The 20,569-nt window shown below is 45.6% G+C and overlaps 1 protein-coding gene across 5 annotated transcripts in view; it reads right to left on the bottom strand.

Moving 5' to 3' along the window:
* Positions 1 to 9,503: 9,503 nt before the first annotated feature.
* Positions 9,504 to 20,569, bottom strand: part of MVB12B (multivesicular body subunit 12B) — a 59,380-nt gene continuing 48,314 nt past the window's right edge. For all 5 annotated transcript variants that reach the window (XM_020800982.3, XM_020800979.3, XM_020800984.3 and 2 more), the window contains exons 9-10: positions 19,410 to 19,469; positions 9,504 to 14,413 (exon numbers count right to left, since the gene is read on the bottom strand). In XM_020800982.3, the coding sequence (XP_020656641.3) occupies positions 14,327 to 14,413; positions 19,410 to 19,469 (147 nt within the window). In that variant the 3' untranslated portion in view covers positions 9,504 to 14,326. The remainder of the gene's footprint in view (positions 14,414 to 19,409; positions 19,470 to 20,569) is intronic.

Genomic DNA, 20,569 nt, shown 5'->3' with positions numbered 1-20,569 from the left:
CTGCGGTTCTGAGACTATTTGATTAGGCCTTCAAGAGAAAATCCGACCACCCTCTGTCAGAGATGCTTAGAGTTGGATCCCTGCCTTGAGCGGGGGGTTGGACTTGATGGCCTTCGAGGCCCCTTCGAACTCAATGATTCTATGATTCTGTGATTCTCACGCCATCCTCCCAATTTTGGAACCACTACTTACAAAATCAAGCAAGAAGCCGAATCATTAGATCTTCATGCCCATTTCTGTCCTGGTATGCATATTTTCCCCCCGATAACAAAACGCAGTGAGAGCACATTCAATACATTGTGAACATCGGAGCGCATGAAACAACAAAGATTGGGTTCCTCCGGCTATTAGCATTAAATTACAAAGAACGAGGAGGGGAATTTGGATAATATCAAAAAGCCACTGGACAGAAGGAGGGGATTACCAATGGCCTCTCCATCGTTTTTGAAGGCTGCCCCATCCTGATTATCAAAGAGTTAACCGCATTTGTCCAATGCACACATATGACCAGGAGAGATAATTAGGAAACAAATTCTGCACACATCTTGAAAGAGCCCGGAGACCTTTGATCTTTATAGACAAGAAAGCATTATCCTACTCTTTAAGTTTTCGGAAGGCGTGGCTGGGAGTCATGAAAAGGAAAATCAGACCAGGGGGACGATCCCTCTCTTGGGGGAAAAAAAAATCATCATGTCACACCTCCTTCCATAGTAGCCTCATTATCTTAACCGGTTGCATGTGTCCCCAGGTATTGGGACAAAAGATTAGAGGGGAAAAGAAGGGCTGACAAAATAATTAAATCTGCAATTTGCCAGGTTTGGACAATATGACTTTGAAATCACTCCTGCAGGAAGTTTTATGGCTTGTTCTGTGACATATATATTGCGCCCATCAGAGGCTTTGCTCCAGCTTCCCCCCCCAACTCCCGGCACTTTGAATAGATTATTACCCGAGTACCGTCGGCCGAAATTATAACCTGCTTCTAATTTGCCCAAAATTGTCTTCGCTTCCTCTTTGGCATCTCACCCTTCTCCAAAATATCGCCCTATGGAAATGCCATCAATCTTTCTCTCTCTCTGCGCTGTTTGTCCGTTGGTTGGTTTTTTAACATCACCATGTTCTGCGGGATGGTTTCTGGACATGGATGGAGGCTATGCCGACTTTGAATATTAATTTCAACGTCCAGAAATCCACACTGCACAGTGAAACATCAAATATCAAATTTTCTACAATTGTAGCTGTCGCCTACCAACAATGAAACCGTCAATAATCTATACTTCCAGAAGATAAATAATAACCATATGCCATCAAATCAGTTTTGACGACCTTTTTGGGGGGGTTTCCAGGTAGACAGTACTCAGAAGTGCTTTACCTTTACCTTCCACTAGGGGCACCCTTGGGACTGTGCAGCTTGCCCAAGGCCACCCAGGCTGGCTCTATTCTCAGGAGGCAGCCGCGAGGATTCGAATTCCAACCTCTACCTAAATCACTGAGCTATCCATTTTCCTTGACGGGCTCCTCATCACCACAATGTTAGCAGCTAACCAGTGAGGGATGATGACTTAAAAGAGAGTTCACCTCCTCTCCATGGAGAGCCCCCACAGATTCAATACATAGCACGCGCAGGTAAGACTTCAAAAACATCTTAACTAAGTCCTCTGTAAAGTAGCGGAAGTGACCTCAAAACGCCCCGGACTACAATCCCATCAGCCCCAACCAACAAGGTGGTAGTCCATAATTATGGGAGCTATCAAACAAAAAATCCAGAAGGCCTCATCTTTTGGGGGAGGAGACATGGATACAAATTTACTGAAGCGGCCACACTATCTGTCATGTAGCCTTTATTTATTTATTTATTGCATTTATACCCCGCCTATCCAGTCGAACAACCACTCTAGGCGGCTTCCAACATACATACCAACAACATATAAAAACAGAATATTTACCATCATGTCTATCAGCTGACAAATACTACACACCGTTGCATGTCAACAGTTTCTCTGTGGTTCAGCTCTAACCATGAGGACTAGAAACTTAAGTTAAATTTTTTTCCCACCGTAACTCAGTGACACTACAATGCAGTCATGCAGAAGTTTTCCATCTTCGGCTTCTCTGATTTGGGACGGGGGAAGACGGCCCCCAACCCAGATTTGAACCCAGGACAATTGGCCAATCTGGGGGGCCAGTACTAAGATAAACAGACCACCGGGTTGTCTCTGAATAAAGCCACTTTCTGCCTCGGTGACAGCCCGTAAGAGGGTGGACACGGATTGCCAAAAGACTTTTTATTTAGAGATCAGCAGCAAAAGTGGCGTCAAAAATGCAGGAAATCGGGTGAGCGAGCCAAAAATGTCATGTGCTCTCCACTTCATACGGAGCATCGCCCTCCCTCTTTCGCTTTTGGAAGACCGCAATTTTATAGTGACATAAGAAAACAACCTTATTACAAGTGCCGGGAGACCCCTATCCGTTAAATCTTGAACATTAGATACATTCCATTTATTTCGGGGTCAATTTCACCCGGGGCTTTTCCCTTCCTCGCTGGCGCAGGAGCAAAAACCCGGCGCATAGCCGAGACATATTTATAGCAACCGCTACTTATCGAGTTGTTGTAAATATGTCTGTGCTCAAATAAATCAGCCCGGGGATTATACATGGAAGTAATCCCAGGGCTAGACTGGGGGTGTCGGTGAAATGCTGGACGGCCAAATCGAAACCTCAGCCCCAGGGCCCCGGAGCCGGCTCGAAATATAATTCATGTATATCTGTGTGCGCGCATGGAGAGTTACGCGCATGGACATCAAGCTATCCCTGAAGATTCGGGAAGAATCCTGCCTCCCCCACCCCCTTCCTTATTTGTTTCAACTAGAAACCACTTCTTGGCATGAAAAAGCTCCAAGACTTTGCATAACCTCTGAAACTGCCCTTAGTATTTACAAAGCCAGCGAAAGCTGCAACAAAATGTTGTAGCGTGAAGGGCAGATGGGCGGGTTTCTAGCCACTCCCCATTTTTCACCCCATTTCCAAACATTTCAGCCCCATCTACCCTCTCTGTGTCCTTTTTTTGGGGGGGGGGGGTTTCATTTCCACTTCAGTTTCTGGTTTGTTCCAAAAATTCGGTGTAAAAACCTACAAATGAGGAGTTTTAGCAAGCCAGAATCACTGGCCTTGATGCAGAGTCTGGATTTAAATGGTGAGGTCAAATCGGGCACCTTTGGAAGCTGAATTGGGCCCTGTGGGCTTTTCTGGGCTTCCCTGTGAAAGTACTATTTGTTGCGGGGGAGAATTAAGAGGAACTAGCTCCATCAAGAGCTTCGGCCTCCAAACAGTGCGGTGTAGTGGTTAGAGAGGTGGGCTGGGATTTAGAAAATCCAGGTTCCAGCTCTTAGCTGAACCATAAAAAATGACTAGCTGACCTGGGTCGCTCCACCATGACATGGACTAGGTGGCTGAGAGGTTGAGACACGACACAAGAGGAAGAACAGAGGAGGAGGGAGGAGGAAAACACAAAACCCCAAGGAATGTCAGGGCTTGTACTAAGTAGACCTGGGTGGTGGAGCCATTCTTGCCTGAAATCCTCAGATAGGCGGGCGAGAATCATGGAGGCTGTCTTTCGTTTGGATTTGACATTCCAAAAATTGGAAAGGTGTTTCAGCAGGGAAGGATCTCCCCGTTGGAAATATGCCTCCCCCCCCTCCATATCGCCTCACTTCCAGACAGCGCACGCGGTCTGAGAAGAGGTCATTCCTGGGGACGGCATGACCCCGAAGTGTGTGTTTTAAGGACAGCCATTTCCTGACAAACTGGGCTCCGGGGATTTCTCCCTTCCTGTCTTGACAGTGAAATAGCAACTGGGAGCCGTCCGATATTTTACCAAACCCGTCCGCCAACTCCCACCATTTTCCTCCTCCTTTCTCAGCCTGCAGCTCCCAAAGTCGGAAGGCTGACCTCAATTCACCTCCGATTAATAACGCCGTTTCTACACACCAACCTTAAGGTTTACTCCCGACATAAAAACTGAGTTCACGGAGGCTAAACGTCAGGTGGGCCATGGGGCTTGAACTTTGACTGGCTTTGCGTATGTGTGTGTGTTTTCCGGACACAAGGATGCGATTGACACACAAAGAGCAATTGCTAGTTTCTGTGTCCAGCAGGGAGCCGCTCAAGCCCCGCTGCCGTCTGAGGCAGGAAGAAAAGGGCAGGCCCACTCCATGCTACTGATTTCAACAATCCACATTATTTCCCCCTGGGCGTCTCATTCATTCCAACCTGATACTCCGGTCCTTTCTGCTTCCCTGGCTCCTTTTTTCTTCAGGCTTCTGTGACATCACAGAAGCTCAGCCAATAGCCAGTGAGAGACTAAGCAAGAGCAATCCTACCTCTGTCTTAGGACCCAAATCTCCCCTTTCAATTCGGTTGGTGTTCCTTTTATGGACCACACAACACCGCTTCTGCTTTGGAACATATTAACATTCCATCTTTCGATATTTCTCTCTTTTTTTATCTCACTGCTGCCAGCCTCCAGGTCCTCTGGATTACAATTCCCATTATCCACATCCTTCTCCCCCTCTTATTCCACCGCCTTTGTGACAAACATCCATGATAGGGGAACACCTACATGATAAAACGGTCTGGCCAGCTTTAGGAAGGCTGCTAATTTTTATGTGCATTTTTTAACCATTATGTTATTATCGGATTGTTGTGTTTGTCATATATGTCACTGAAATGTGTTGTGCACCATCCTGAGCGCCTTCAGAGAGAAGAATGGCATATACAGTAAATGAAAATAGTACGTCATACCCATGCTGACAAGGATTTATGGGCTTCGTAGTCCATAGGCATTAAACTGTTTTGCTCGTTCTTTAAAAAGTCAGCCTTAAAGATACTTCGCACAGAAACCCATCAAGCTAGCAGTCTTAAGATCTCACTGGTTTGCCCCTCCGTTTAAGCGCCCGTTGTGCCTCCTGACAAAACTGACCAAAAAAAAAAAGATTTACAGCCATTTTGGTTTTCCACTGCTCGCCAGCGGAAGGCTGGCCATTCCAGTTTACGAAGGAGCTCATGAATAGGAATGGATGGGGGGGATAAACTATTCTGGATCGAGATGCAAATCAAAGCCCCTCCAATGGCCTCCAAATGGAGCTCTCATGCTTGGCCTTGTTTAGGAAGAGAGGAAGTTAAGGGCCCAAGGAAGAGGTGATGGAAGCAAGCAGAGATGGGGACTTCAGCCGTGTAACTCACTGTCAAGTCGAACTTAAGTTGCACTATCAACTTGACTCAGACTGAATTGTTTTTTTTAATGACTCAGACTTGACTTGCAACTCACAACTCATCTTTCCAAGTCACATTTTCAAGTCCCTGTTATTTTCATGAAGGACACCGTAAACCCAGAAGCAGCTTTGGGGCACTCAACAAGAAGACACAGGAGAGGAAGGTCAGCGGCCACAAAGGGCAGACAGGAACAAAACCGGGTGTATCGCCAACCTCAGACCACGCACTCCGCACAGAACCCACCCACCCTCTCTTTGCTCGCCGCACCTCTCCGGAATATGTCCGCTTGTCGTCAGATTCCCGTTTGTGCGGCGACCGTCTTCGGAGAGCGAAAGAAGGAAAAGAAGAAGAAAAAAAACTCGAAGACCAAATTTTTTCCATAACGCAAGTCTTTAAAACATGAAACACAGCCGCAACGCCAGTAACGGATAACATTTCAACCCAAACTGTTTTGGGGGAGAGCAGCTAAGCAACCCAACGTGGGATATTTACCACGAAGTACTGGGGGAACCCAGCCGAACGTCCACGGATCTTATTTCACAGCCGAACCCCCCCAGCGCGGATCTTGAGACGTTTCTCCTCGATTTCTGGTTGGAAACATCCATGTGGCAGAGAAAATGTCTCAAGCCAGGCTTCTTTTTATTACGATATGATTTGATTATTTTTCCCTCCATGGACACATGGGGGTTTTATTAACCACAAGGTTGCCATCAAAAGAAGCTTTGACGGAGGCTGTCAGCATGTGGGGGGGGGGAATAAAAGAGAAGTCATTCTCTATCCTTGAAGTTATCACCATGGATTAAGTCAACCGCCATTTCTAGAGAACTGACATCAGCCTGTCATTCCCCCCCCCCCAAAGGGACAGAAACTTCAACACACAGTTTGTAATGTGTCAAGAATGGCATCATAGCAACCGGTGGGAGTTTTGTCACCTAGCGTGTCAAAGTTGGCACGGATCGCTTTTCCCCCAGTGTAAGGCAGGGAAATTATTTTGCAAACAATACAGGCCCGATTGGGTCCAGGTTTTCTCCCTCTTTATAAGTCACTCAAGGATGATTTCACACACACACACCCCGCAAAATCATTCCTTGCCTGAAAAGGACATTAAAAAAAGAGAGCAAATCTCAAAACACATCATATGGAAAAGCACAACCAGCTGGTTTTATCTACTGCTAGGAGAATGAATGGCCTTTGGAAAACTCCCTAAGAATGTTAGAACGAGACGGATGTATTGTGATGGAGAAAAGTTCTGTTGTGTTGACAAGACAGCCAATTAAGTGATGTTTTTATCGGATAATAGATGGGTTGTTGTTTTTTCCAGACAGGGGTTGGATGGAGGAACCTTAATGAATATTTTCATTGGTTAATTCATAAAATCCTATGGGGGGGGATACCTCAAAAAGGGTTATCAGAGGCATTTAAAAAAACAACCTTCCGTCCACTAAACATGCAGTTGCAAAAATGTGGCCGCGGTGAGAAAGTCTGAAGGCGCAAGGAGAAAGACAGATAAAACACTTTTGTCTGGCAAAAATAGGTGGAATGATCCTTCTAATGTCAGATTTTCTAGCAACAAAGTCCTCAGAAACGACTTACCGATCTCGTTTTCTGGTGGCACTCTAGGATCACGACGTAGCTTGCGTGATGCCATGAAGGTGGACGACCACATAGTCGCATCAGCCACATACGCTCCAAATTATCTCAGTTGGTTCCTCTCCTAGAAGACTTAGCAGGGAGTTAGAGGCGTAGTCCTTGAGTGATACACAGCCCCACTGAGCACTACCAGCACAACTCCTCTCCAATGACTGATTATCCAAAAAGGAACTAGTTACAGGTAACTAAATTACAGTAACTAGCTATTTTCATCATCCCAAAAGGAACTAGCTACAAGTAACTAAGTTACAGCAACTGGTTACTTCTAAGCTCTGTAGAGATTTTTCACATTCCTGTTTAGATGACACTTTGGTCATATGCTTGGAGGAATTTTGACAGTTGCTCTTTCAGGAGAGGGGCTGTCCCGTTTTTTCTCTTAAATGTGTAATTCCCCCCTTTTTAGCATGCCTGGTGAAAAAAAAAAACTCTTAAGCCTCTTCATGTAACTGCATCCAGCTGAGAAGGAAACAGGGGAATCGAGTGCCAGAGAAGAAGACAGCTTAATCCTGTTTAACATTCCCACAGCCCTTCTCTATCCCACTCCGGAGAAATCCTTGATATTCAATCAGGTGCCGGTGATTCGTCCCAAAGCATTTCAAAACCCTACATTCTCCCCCACATCAACATCACATGGATACAAACATAGGCAGACTCAGTACTCCTTGGGGATGACCGGTATTCGCTGGGATGAGGTTATAAAAACATGAAATGTCAAAAATGCAGGGATTTGTTTTATTTAATCCGAGGACCAACAAAAGCAGAAGCAGGAGGAGACATAGAGGGTGTCTTTGCGGGCGGAAGGGAGACGACGTTCACAAAGGAGAAACCCAACCGCAAGATGAGATCATTTGTCTAGGTGGATTTCTCCAACCTTCTTTATTCGAGATTATGCCAAAAACCTTGGTCTCACTAAAGCCGTGGTTCCCAACCTTGGGTCCCCAGATGTTCGTGGACTACAACTCCCAGAAGCCTCCACCACAAGCTCTGCGGGCCAGGAGTTCTGGGAATCGTAGTCCAAGAACATCTGGGGACCCAAGATCGGAAACAATTGCACTAAAATAAATCCTTGGTTTTCCCTGGAGCTGTTTTGACCTTTGGTTGGTAGACCAAACTTATACAGGTTCTTTCTAATGCCCCCAAACAACGAATCCCATTCCAGGTGGGGTCAAGGTGTTAGGAATATGGCTCCATAGAGGTTGATGGACTCCAATTCCCATCTGCCCCATCCATTCTAGCTACTGATGAGAGAGTCATTTCTCAACATTGAGACTGGAAGCAGTCATTTCTCAACATTGAGGGGGGCACACACATTTTTTTTAAGGACAACATGAGGCACAAGTGAGGTGAGATGATTGGATTTAATAGGTCTTCGCCTCCTGATCAGCATTTACATGGAAGGCCGTTATTGTCTTGATCATAATGGCCGCGAGGCACTCTTGATTGTGACTGCAGACACGGATTCAAGCCATGTAAGGAGAGGCACCTAGAAGCACTGGTTAGGCCTCCTCTAGAGTAGTGTATCCAGTTCTGGACACCACACCTTAAGAAGGTTGCCAACAAACTGGAGCAATATCAGAGGAGGGAAAAATGGATGATCCAGGGGTTGGAAACTTCAAGCCTTCAGAAATACAGGGGGAAATCGACTCCTATGGTGTTCACATTTTGCTTTCAGCGATGCTTCCAAGCCACCACTGAGTCCGGCACCATATTAAAGACCATTAAGATTCCACGAACCCTTTATGAAACTGTTTGCAAACCCCAACCGGCTTGGAATTACTCATATTTTTGGACCCCTTCGGTGGATGATGATGTTCTCTTTCGGTCACCCTGCCCTGCCCGTCCGGTCCCAAGGAGAAAGAAACGCTAGAATACCTGGGTGGGCCGAGCTGGGGAGGCAAACTTTTCGTCTGCTGCCCTTCTGGCGGGTGGCTTAGGGGAGAAACCCCCTCGGGGCAGGGAGACAGTTACGCGAGGAAGACCACAGCATCCGCAAGAAGTTGGCACAGAAAGAAAATTTCCCACTTCTGTGTTTTAAACAATTGTTATTCTACGAGATGGTTTTCTCACACACCAGCTTAAATCTTCAAAGCCATGAGGACCGGTAACTTGAGATGCATGAAAAACTACCCCAAAACCCACACCTGGCTTTCAAAAACCAAGCATTTCAAGAAATCCAGTCTGCACTAAAAGGCGCATTCATCCTATCATGCCCATAAAATCCTGGAAATCAGGAGAATTTCTCCTTCACTATGAACCACATATTGGGGTGGAGTTAGGTAGAACCTTCAGGAAGGGGCATGGCATGTCCAGATACTCCTGTTCATAGAGCATTCCCTGCATGTAGAAACCTAGCACCTCAGGGAGAAGGGCTGTCCTCTAACCTTTTCCTCAATTTGCCCATTTTACAAGTATTTTTAAGTATCCTCTGGATGTTTTCCTTCAATTCCACAAAGTCAAGAGCACAAGTTCTATCCTTAGAAAGGTCATGCGGCATATTAACCCCAAGATGAGCATTCTTCCATAGCTTCTGGCTTTCCAAATGCAGGGAACTGACGTATGAAAGAAAAAAATACCCCTAAAGAAACCGGTTAAGACTTTATTATCATTATTTAACAAATTATATTAAGAATACAGACTAAATTCTCAGACACAAACTTTTCTTTGTAAAATGCAAGGAAGGCCGCCTAAAATAAATACAAAAAAGGGTAATAGTAATAGAATTAATGGACCATTAATCCACGGTCACATCACAAACAAAATGCAGAGCATCTTTTCTCAGCAAAAAGATACACGCACGCACGCACGCACAAACACGACACAACAGAAGATTCCCCGGCTGCTTTCTAAAAAAGCTCTGGGTTTCACCTGTATGATCTGACGGCAACGTGTCCCACGTTTGATCACTCCCAAGACAGTTGTGGGTTTTTGTGTTGTTTTTGCCTCCGATAAGTTCTCTACAATTTTCACGGCACACTTTGTTAAAACACGTGTAAGTACTACTTGAAAAGTGACCAGCTCACTCTACAAAGCCACCTCTTTTTCTGCACTTCTGCTGAAGTGGTTAGTTTCCCCAGTATATGGGATAGTGGTTATGGAGCTAGATTTGAAAGATCCTAAGGGGTGTACACTTCGGGGTTGTTTTGTTTTAAAATGAATGCATTCATTTCAATTTATGGACATTCTCGGCCGCCTGCAGTACTGCATTTGGCCATGAGGTGTCAGCATTTCCTTAACCACGAACCAAAGCCGGAGGCCAATGAGATCCTTTCTCTCCAGGGCCTGTAGGCCGTACCATATACTGCCATCCTCTGCAAGGCCCCAGACTCTTTATCTAGTTAAGACCCTTAGTGTTTGCCTGTTTTCTAGGGGGAAAGACCAAATATCAATGGCAGTGGATAGAGCATCAATGAAATTTGACCACAGATCCAAACCCTTTGTCTCCCTCTGATGGGGAAAGCTGGGATAACACAGAAAACCAAGTACATACAGCAAAACACACACGCATTCAACGGATAAGAGGTGGCACACAATTTCTATGCTTTCAATGTCTAGACAAGAGTAGTACTTAAGATGTATATTTTGTTTGAGAAAACCTACTGGCTTCAAAACATCGATTAACTTTTGTGCCATACATCTCCCCTAGAGGGAGACAAGGGTCAACTTTGGTGTAGCCACCGTTAGTATGGATCAAAACCAAAACCCACATATATACCCATTATATTCACTCTATGCCCATCCTTCCCTGTAATATTAATTTTAAAAATTATCCCAGTTTGCAGAGAAATGAGGGCTCTGGTCCCAAACCATCTCTCTTTCTCGCTCATAGACCATAGACCATGGTGTGGCTTCTATTTTGTGGCAGCTACAAAACACTCAGGTTGACCCTCGTCTGTTAATCAGTTAGTCCGGACTTTGGGGGTCTTGTCCATGGGCACTCAATCCTATCCTTCAAGTAGGCACAGCACCCTTGGAAAGCTTCTGTAAAGTTCGGACCAAAACCCACCTTGGATCCCTCTGGGGGCTCTCCTTTCCAGTCCCTGGGTGAGAAGAACCAGCGTGGATGGTGAAGTCAGTTCTTTTTGCTTGGCACAGACGTATTTGTGTATGTGGCTGGTGGGAGTGTGTCTACACTACACAATTACAGCAGATTGATTCTGCTGTAATCATGGCTCCCTCCTACAGAATCGTAGCATCTCTCGCCTGGTGAAGCAATCAGACTTCCCCGTGGTAGAAAATACCATTATTCCCCAACACAGAAGTCTTAAGTATGCCACTGAACTCCAATATCTAGACCCTGCGGGATCAAGTGAAATCAATGTGTTATGACCGAGCAGCGTAGCTACATTTGGGCAGCTAGCAGAGAAGGAACTTGAATATTCAGATGACGCATCTATTTCCTTCTTCAAACACACACGGATGGGGGATGAGCCTACAACTCATGACTCCCCCACCTTACTCACTTTCAACACTGTACAACTGCCACTTAAATTTGTCAACCCTCAGTCCCTGGGGGCCATTTAATGCCCCCCGAAAAGAGTGAAAAAGATACCAGTGCAGACCAACGTGCTAGGGTCGGGGAACAACCAAGAATTGCCCAACCATATTAGCAATTTTCTCTGCTTTGTGTCTTGTTCCGCTCCCATTGATCGGATAGGACAATTTGTTCCTCTAATCCCGTATCATCTAGCACGGATCTCTGGGCCATCAGGTACGGGGGCGGTTTTCTTTCCCACGGTCTGCTGCCCGTTGAGACGGGTCACTCCTATATCATGGGCGGCCTGGGGAATCCATTCCGGGGTTCAGTCTGAAGTTTCCGGAAGCTTGCCAACATGCCGAACCCCATTTTTGCAACACATTCAGAACTTTGGACAGCTCCCTCCAGGTTTTTATGAAATGTTGCTGCAACATGAGAGTAATCAGTCATCACTGCTTTCTACCTGAATCTTTCTGGAAATGGTGAAGATCAAACCCATATAAAGCACGAACTCTTCCAGTGAGCTATGGGTAACTGTGATGAACATCTGAAGCCCCTTCAGACTAAGCTGTACTGTTTAGCCTATTTAGCATGCGGATGTCTCTTCCGCCAGATTCTCCCAGTGGCCATCAATCCCTACGTGTATGTTCTAACTGGAGATGTGAGGTCTTGTACCAATGGCCGACAGCCCCTTCTTGATCCAACAGAACTTATGGGAATAGCAGATATGTCTTTTGTCCTCGGTCATTCCCAACTTGACTTCTACATACCAGCAAGAAGCCAGGAGTAAACTTTCCATCGACACATCAAGGACCACAACGTGAGCTATAAACAAACATCCATCCATTGTGTACATATATTGCTCAAGGAAACAACATTATATCCGCATTGTCAACACCCTCTTAAGATTCCCATTCCGCCGAATGTACCGTATTTTTCCGTGTATAAGACTATGCTTTTGTCTAAAATCTTTAGACTAAAAATTGAGGGCCATCTTATACAGGGAAGAAAGCTGAGGAGAGAACAAACACAAGTGGAGGGGAAAGCAGGGATCAAAGCGATCCTGCAACGCTTTGATCCCTTTCCCCCTACACTCGCTAAGCCCGACCTCGATTTCTTAATTTTGGGTTAGAAAAGCGGGGGCGTCTTATACATGGGGGCATCTTATACACGGAAAAATGTGGTAATTCTGAAGAGTAAAGCAATAGAAAACTTAGAACTCTTTCCTTGTTATGTGTTAATTTCCTGGAGGCAGAAGGATAAACAAAGATGGTAGCCAAAATAACAACAACACCCCACACCCCAACCCACAACAGCAGCTACCCTTTCATCACTACAGGCTTTTTAATACAGTACAAAACAATCCATCTCGACAGGTCCCATGTTTGAACCTTTCTACATGGTTTTTCAGAGGAGACCTCTGAGGAGAAAATTAGGTCTGCATTATCACGGGTTCGCCAGGAGGTAATTGCCCGTAAACAGCACAAAAGATCACACGGGCTTTTTCGAAATAACTTTAAAAAAGTTTTAAGGAACAGATTTCACCACAGCATGCATTTGAGGGCTCTGAAGTGAAGAGGACGGAAAACACCCCGTCATGAGCATGCCGGAGAGTGAAACATAAAGCCGTTCTCGGACCAGCAAATCTGGGCCAGCCGTGATGAGGAGAACTGAATTTTTTGAGGCCTTCCAAGAAGGCTTTTCTGGAGGCACATACGGTGGGTTGCTCAGGACGAAGACTCAAAGAGACGGGCGCATGAACTGGCACATTCTTTTGTTGGCTTTTTTCGTTTGTTCAAGTATTATCGGGCAGGGGAGAAACCTAGGGATATCGTTCGAGGTTCCCCGTGCAGTTCTCAGAGAGCACCACCCTAATGCATCTCGGCCTTCTAGGGATATCTCTCAACTGATATTTCTTCTGTAAAAAAAAAAGGTGCTTTAGGGAAGAAAAGGTCCAAATTTCAGAAACTGAGTTACCAAGGGTGAGTAAAACTGCTTGGCAGGCAGAGACGGGTGAATGGAGCAGAGTGAGTGCAATTCTAGGCTTCCTCATGAGCTAAAGGAAAATCCAGGCCACAAAAGATGATCATATTCCGGCGATAAGGATTTTGATGGTGGAGAAGGCAAAAAACATAGATTGATTTCTTTTTCTTACTTTTCCTCCAAGAGCCACTGCGGAGTGAAACCACCAGAGGTTATGGCCCATGTCTAATTTGAATGCACGAATTTTACCGTCTTCGTTCAACACGGACCGAACTCCAAATTGTTTAGAGAGACAGATATAAGTTTACGACAAAAGGTAATGTTGCTGTTTCAGAAACCAATTTTATCCACAGGAGTCGAAAACCGGACATAGGAAGGTGTTCATCTCGTTCCTCAAACAAGTCACACTGCTGTGTGGGAGCTGCCATTGAAGTCAAGGACCTGGTATCACCAACCTCTGTGATAGTGCCGGAGGTCTTGAAGAAGAGGTCCCCCTCTCGATTTTCAAGACTTCTCGGCAGCCCCGTGAACAGGGGAGACAATGAAAAAGAGGGGACTGGACAGTCCATACGCTTAGCGCTATGTTGATTCAGTTACGAGGTGGGCAATAAAATATTACAACATGGAGAGAAGATCGGTGAGTCTGAGAACTTGCTGAAAAGGGGTAAACGCGGTCTGATCAATGTCTTCAAAAGAACAACAGGTACATTTTTTTTAAAAAAGAAGAGAATGAGATCTGCAGTTACATTGTAAAAAAAGAGTGATGAAAATCATCAGCCAAAGAGAAACAAACAGATCTCTTTGCTATCCAAGTTTTCAGTAATACTGCTTTCGGGAGGAGAGAGTCCGGGACGTCGGGGGAGAAGGTTACGTGTCAAGGAGAAGGAGGAGAATCGGTTTCCCCTCTCAGTAGTATATGTGCTTCATCTCCAAGGCGCTGACGGGCTCTCAGGACGGTGGGAGCTGCTGGCATCGGCTGGGGCTTGGGGGCAGCCTGGCCGCGGCACTCTGTTCTGTCCTGAAGCTGTAATCATACTGCAGGAAAGAAAGGAAAAAAATCACATTTCAATGGGAAACACAGGAAAGGACCAAACCGTGCTTTCCTTGAGAAGGAAAAAACAATTTCAGTAGAGAACGGTGGCTGTTAGTAGCCTGTTCTTTTTTCCTAAGGGATATTATTTTTGGGTAAGAGATCGGCCAATTGCTCAATTTCCCACCACGGACTGATCGATACAGACAAGCCCCATCCGTGGTGGGAATGCGGGCTCCATGTCTACTCAAAAGTAAGCCCAGTTAAGATTTCAGAGTCGGAAGGGAGCTTGTGGCTCATCCTTCCTTTAGGGACTCAATCCATCCGGTGTGTTTGGTCATTCTCTTTTCCTGCTGTTTTCCGTCTTTACTGTCTTTTTCTAGAGAATCCTTTCCTTCTCATGGTGATGCACCCAAAGCAGGACAGCCTCCGTTCCAACTGCAGTTTCTAACATTTGGGGAAAATTTTTTTCTTACCCCAGTGATTTCTAGAACCGACCCAGGTCATGGCACGTCCACTCACTCAAACTACCCCTTGCTTCTTCTCAACCCTCTCAAATCGCCTCCTCTTCATAGGGAAAGATCTGTTTTAATGGACGTTGGATTTCCCCCCCCCCTCCTAAGGTTGGAGGGCCAGGACACAGAATTCCAACTCTGGGGTCATTTCCACCCCCCACCCCCAATGCATCCTTCAAAGGACTCCTGGTAGCTAGGATTAAATGAAAGAAGCAGCTTCGCAGAAGGGCTTGTGAAGTTAATTTAAACTTAAGCCAATGAGTTCGAGCCTAGGAATGGGGTTCGCCTGCCATCTTGTGGCAAAGCCGACGTACTTTAAAAAAATCACAATTTCAGGCCATCATCTTGGCAGCCCGTCTTTCTGTAAGAACGAAGCCACCCCCGGCTGTGTGCATCCTCTTGATGACTTTTATGACTAATCTTACAAATACACAAGGACACACACACACACACAAAAACCCCACAACCGGGCCAGGAACCCATAGGAACGCTACACTCATGCAACCTCCTGATGAATTTGATGGGTTGTTGTTGTTTTTTTGACAAATAACATCATTCCTGGGGGTTCTGCCTCTCTCCCAGACCCCTTAACACAGTGGTCCTCAACCTTGGGCCCCCAGATCTTCTTGGACTTCAATTCCCAGAAATCCTGGCCAGCAGAGGTGGTGGTGAAGGCTTCTGGGAGTTGTAGTTCAGTAACATCTGGAGGCCCAAGGTTGAGGACCACTGCCTTAACAAACACCTGAATGTGATAAAGGCCTGAACTGTAAAACACGGAGGCCTAGATAGGCCTAGCTCCCAGGTAGCACTGGGGCAGGAACAGGAAGTTGGGGGGAACAGCTAGGCCTAGCTAGGCCTCAAAGCCTTCTCATTTAGGCCTTTCACTGAGATGAATCACATATGAGTGCTTGTACGGTGTCTATAAGTTAGGCAAAACTCCTGGGATGGGGAATTATGGTGTTTGTAGTCCAGAAAGATCCGAAGAGCCCATTGCGAGAGGTTTTATCTTTTCCGAATCTCCTGCAATGAATGACCTCTCCAAAATCACCACGCCCCAGAATGTCTCCCCCCTTGGCTACAAGGCAAGGCCGCTATGGGTCAGATGAAGGGAGGCGGCCTCAGGTCTCAGCATTTCGGAAACCCAGCGTCTAGCCTTTCCTTTGAGGTCCAAACAGCCTAGATTTTAAAGAGAAGGGGATCTGATGCTGCTCATCTGGACCAAAGAGCTTGAGAAGGTGGTGTTGACGGAAAAGGACGACCATCACTTCTTTGTATTGAAGTCAGAATGGACTTATAGTGACCCTAATAGCATTTTCAAAGTAAATGAAAGATTTAAGGAGGGCTTTACTACCATGGAGTTTCCATAGTCAACCAGAGATTCATAACCAAGGCTCCCGAGTCTGGTTGGTCCCTGACCCTCGTTTAGCGCTCACTAACAATATCACATGAAAACAGAGCAAAGAATCCCAGATTCAAGGAGTTCGAAGGGGCCTCTAAAGCCATCAAGTCTGACCCCCTGTTCAACGCAGGAAGCCACGCCAAAGCAGGTTTGGCATCCGGTTATAGGAAATGTTCAGTCTATTCTGCAAGAGAAGTTAACGCTCACAGGGTATCTACACGATGTAGTTATCGCAGTTCGATTCCTTTTTAATTCTTCGGGGTCAATGATACGGAATCCTGGAATTCAGAATCTGATGAGGCACAAAGTTGGAATTCTTGGCTATTGTTCGTGGAAGAATGGGGATGGCGAAGCTGACAGGCTGAAGGAAGCCCTCAAGACTGTTTTTGTGACCTCAAGCCATTTAAAGAGCCTCTGGCTCATTAGCAAAAAAATTAACAGGTGCGGAAAAACAGAAATACGATATCTAGAAACCTCCAGGAGCAGCAACTCTCCTTATAAGCTGCAGGCCTCCATAAATATTTGGTCTTCCAAATGAAATTGAAAGGTTTTGTCTCCTCGGTTTCCACCCCAATTTTGGGGAGAGGGCCAGGGTCTGCTCTTAGATCAAATAAGCTGAGCGCTTCTTCTCCTCCCCCCCTCCCGACGCAATCCACGATACGGCCGCTAGATGGTGCCACATGAACGCAAAATACTCAAGTATTGTTCGCTTTGTGAAATATTCAGCACACCTCCGAATTCCTGCCCAACGGAGATGGGGCCATGGGAGTGATAGGTGGACCTGTATTTCTTCTTCCCCCCCCCAAGCCACTAAATAAATAAATAAATGCAAATAAACAGCACGAGGGAGAGTTGGCTCAAGGAAGCATCTTTTCTAGAAGGCTTAAAAAATTTTTTTTAAAGGAAAGAAAGGATTGGTACCCCTGTCTTCGTTAATTGCGTATCAATGTCGCGTTGTTGTGGGGAGCACCAACCGCCTGCAGCTACCGCTACGGCGAGCGTGATTTTTCAAAACCCGCAAACATATAAAGATGTCAGCTCAAACTGTTTACTAATTAACACTTAAAAAGACACAAATTAGATATGTGTGGGTAAGAGCAATTATAATCAAGATGGATTTCGCCAGACATTTGGGATTCTTGGGGAAAGAGGGGTATAGCCGAAACTCCACGCTGAGTTTCTGGAACCAACATTTTAAAGGACTGCGAAAAAGAGAGAGGGAATTTTTCCCCCCCAATTAGCAGATTTGTTCGTTTTTAAAGACCCCGACATGTGAATAATGCACTCTGGAGGCATGGCTGCTAAAAAGAAGCAAGGGAGGAGAGGGGAAAAAAAAGCCGTGGAGTGTAGGAAACAACCCGACAGAGAGGATCTAAAAGGCTGGAAGGTTTTCCTCCCAGTGATCGTTCCTCCATCTGAGGCTCTGCCAAGATGCCAGCCCACAAGCACCTGCTCTGAAACGTTTGGTTAGCTGATTTTAAGAGATCAACACATGCATTAGCAGGGAAGCCTAGTTCCCACAGCACGGCCCCTTTAAAGGGGCTTTCTGGTGACCCAGTGAAGGACCCCTCTCCAAAATGTCATGTCCTCAACTGCCCCTACTCAGCTCTCGTGGCTTCTTTGAGTGGGTCAGTCCGTCTCGCATCCAATCTTCCTCTTTTCCTGCTGCCTTCCACCTTTCCCAGCCTTGGGGTCTTTTCCAAGACCACATGATGCCTTCTCCGTTTCCACATCTTTTGCCAACAGCGATGGTGTAACGATAGGCAAACGAAAACAACAATCGATATCCTAGCGCTCCATCCAATGATTGTTCCTTATCAATGCCGCCCAGCGATTTACCCGGGTCATCCAATCCTCCGCTCAAGATTTCTCTCCCCAGAGAGAAAAGAGATGGGAGAGTCAGATCCTGCCGTCAAGTGCTTGCCTTTCCTTCTTCCCTCCCCATCTGCTTTTCCTTTGTTGTTGTGTCTTTATAGACACCCATCTGTGGAGAAAACCTGCCTTGCTTTCACAGCCTGCAGACAGCTGCTCCAGGAACGTTTCTGAGCTGAGGTGAAGCATAAAATAGGCTCCGGATAGATAATAAATGTCAAACACCATGCGGGAAGGACCTGATCGGACTGTGGAAGACGAAGCAGCTGCTGAGATATTTAGCACTTCGTGGAAGCACCTAATTTCCCTCTTCTCACCAGTTTTTAAAATTACAGTATTTTTCTGTGTATAAGACGCCCCCATGTATAAGACACTTTTCTAATCCAAAATTAAGAAATCTAAATGGGGTTTAGCAAGTGTAGGGGGAAAGGGATCAAAGCGCTGCAGGATCGCTTTGATCCCTGCTTTCCCCTCCACTTGTTTTTTCTCTCCTCAGCGTACTTCCATGTCTAAGATGACCCTCAATTTTTATTCTAAAGATTTTAGACAAAAGTATAGTCTTACACATGGAAAAATACAGTAAATAAATTATATAAAGTATATATATTTTTATAACTTTTATAACTTATAAAGTACATTTTTTTTGGTTGCAGAATTTGGGTGATGGAATTTCAACTATATGGAACGTATACCACCCAGAGAGACAGAAGAAGATTTCTTATCCAGCAGTAAACCAGATGCTGTGGACTGGATTCGGACCGAGATGGTCTTGTTTATCAGACTGATCTGCATCAGCTCCTGGTCAAAGCAAACGAGCCGGATTCGGTTCCAGGCAAAACAAAGTGAGTTTATAGATTTAGACCCAGAGCAAAAAAAAAAAAATCAAATTGGACAGGGATTAAATTGCTCTGGACATTTAAAAAAAAGCAACCAACCCTTTCCTCGTGTTTAATATACAAATGTCTGGATTTAGCAGTCTGAAATTTGATAATGACCCCCCCCCCCCCAATTGCAAGTCTATTTGTGCAAAGGCAAAAAAATTTTTATGTCACCATTATTCTGGTTTTCCCATGGAGGTCTACAGGAGATTTTATACCCAGGGCATAAATCGTTCCGGAATGAATCGGGGAACCATTCAAAAGCCCCAAACTAGCTTCTCAACAGAATCCTGTACAGGCCTAGCTGAAAACACCCGGGAACTAGAGCAAAACGTACCTCTTTTTCGATTTCTGCCAAGGATTTAATTGTGATGCCCAGGAGGTCCACCGGCTGCATCTACAAGGGAAGGCCAACATTTGATCAGTTTTCAGGTAGAGGAGAAATCCCAGACAAAATATATTCTGTGGTTTTGCATCCCATAGGGAATTAATTGTAATAGGGAACTGAGGATCCAGATTCATCGAGGCGCCAGCAGTGTCCTCCTGTCCCAGCTCACAAGCTGCCCCTGTGCTCACAGTCCTATTACTCTGTCTAATATAAAAATACGACAAACACAACAAACAGCACACAATTTGACAAAAAATACATATTTTATTAATGAACTAATTCATTAAATTTATATACCACCCATCTAGCCGTATAATGTTGGCAGAACACCCAAAGACGAGTATGGCCACCACGTCTGGTATGCATCCACATCTTGTGGGAGGGAGTTCCACAGCCCGAGAGGCTGCAATTTCTGGACAACTCTAAAGCAAGGGATCCATAAAGCAAGGTCTTTGCAAAGCACTGAAGCGGAGGGGGGGGGGTAAGCAACAGAGTTCCTCCAGATTGCTTTAAACCACAAAGCCCATTGGTTCTAGGCAGCTTAGCAACAATGAAGGATCATAGGAATTCCAGTTGACCAACATCTTGAGAACCTCGGGTTGCTCACTCTTGGTCTACATGGATAGGTGTTTACATGAAAGATTGCATCCATACTGGACTATCCAATGAGTTTGATCCTATTTCAGCAGACATAGCTCTATCCTAAGGAATAGTGGGATTCGTAGTTTGTTGAGGTAGACAGTCATACTCCACTTCATGCTCAGAATACTTTCCAAGAAAATGGAGCACTAACTGAATCAGAACTAAGCGGGTTTATTTTATGATGCCTTATGGGAGGACTGTCACAGAGCAGGTCGACCACGCCTGTCAGGCACCACAAAATGGCTGCCTGAGCATGTGTGCTGTAGTGAATGAGCGCTAAATAGGGCAGCGTTATGCCAGGTACATAAAAAAAACCTAAGATCATGGCTACTGGTCCCATCACCTCCTGGCAAATAGAAGGGGAGGAGATGGAGGGACAGATTTTACTTTCTTGGGCTCCATGATCACTGCAGATGGTGACAGCAGCCATGAAATTAAAAGACCCCTGCTTCTTGGGAGGAAAGCGA

Source organism: Pogona vitticeps, chromosome ZW-PAR, assembly GCF_051106095.1.
Source record: "Pogona vitticeps strain Pit_001003342236 chromosome ZW-PAR, PviZW2.1, whole genome shotgun sequence".
In the NCBI taxonomy this organism is placed as follows: domain Eukaryota; kingdom Metazoa; phylum Chordata; class Lepidosauria; order Squamata; family Agamidae; genus Pogona; species Pogona vitticeps.
The sequence above is the reverse complement of the archived record's forward strand: the minus strand, read 5'-3'. Positions and strand labels throughout refer to the sequence as shown.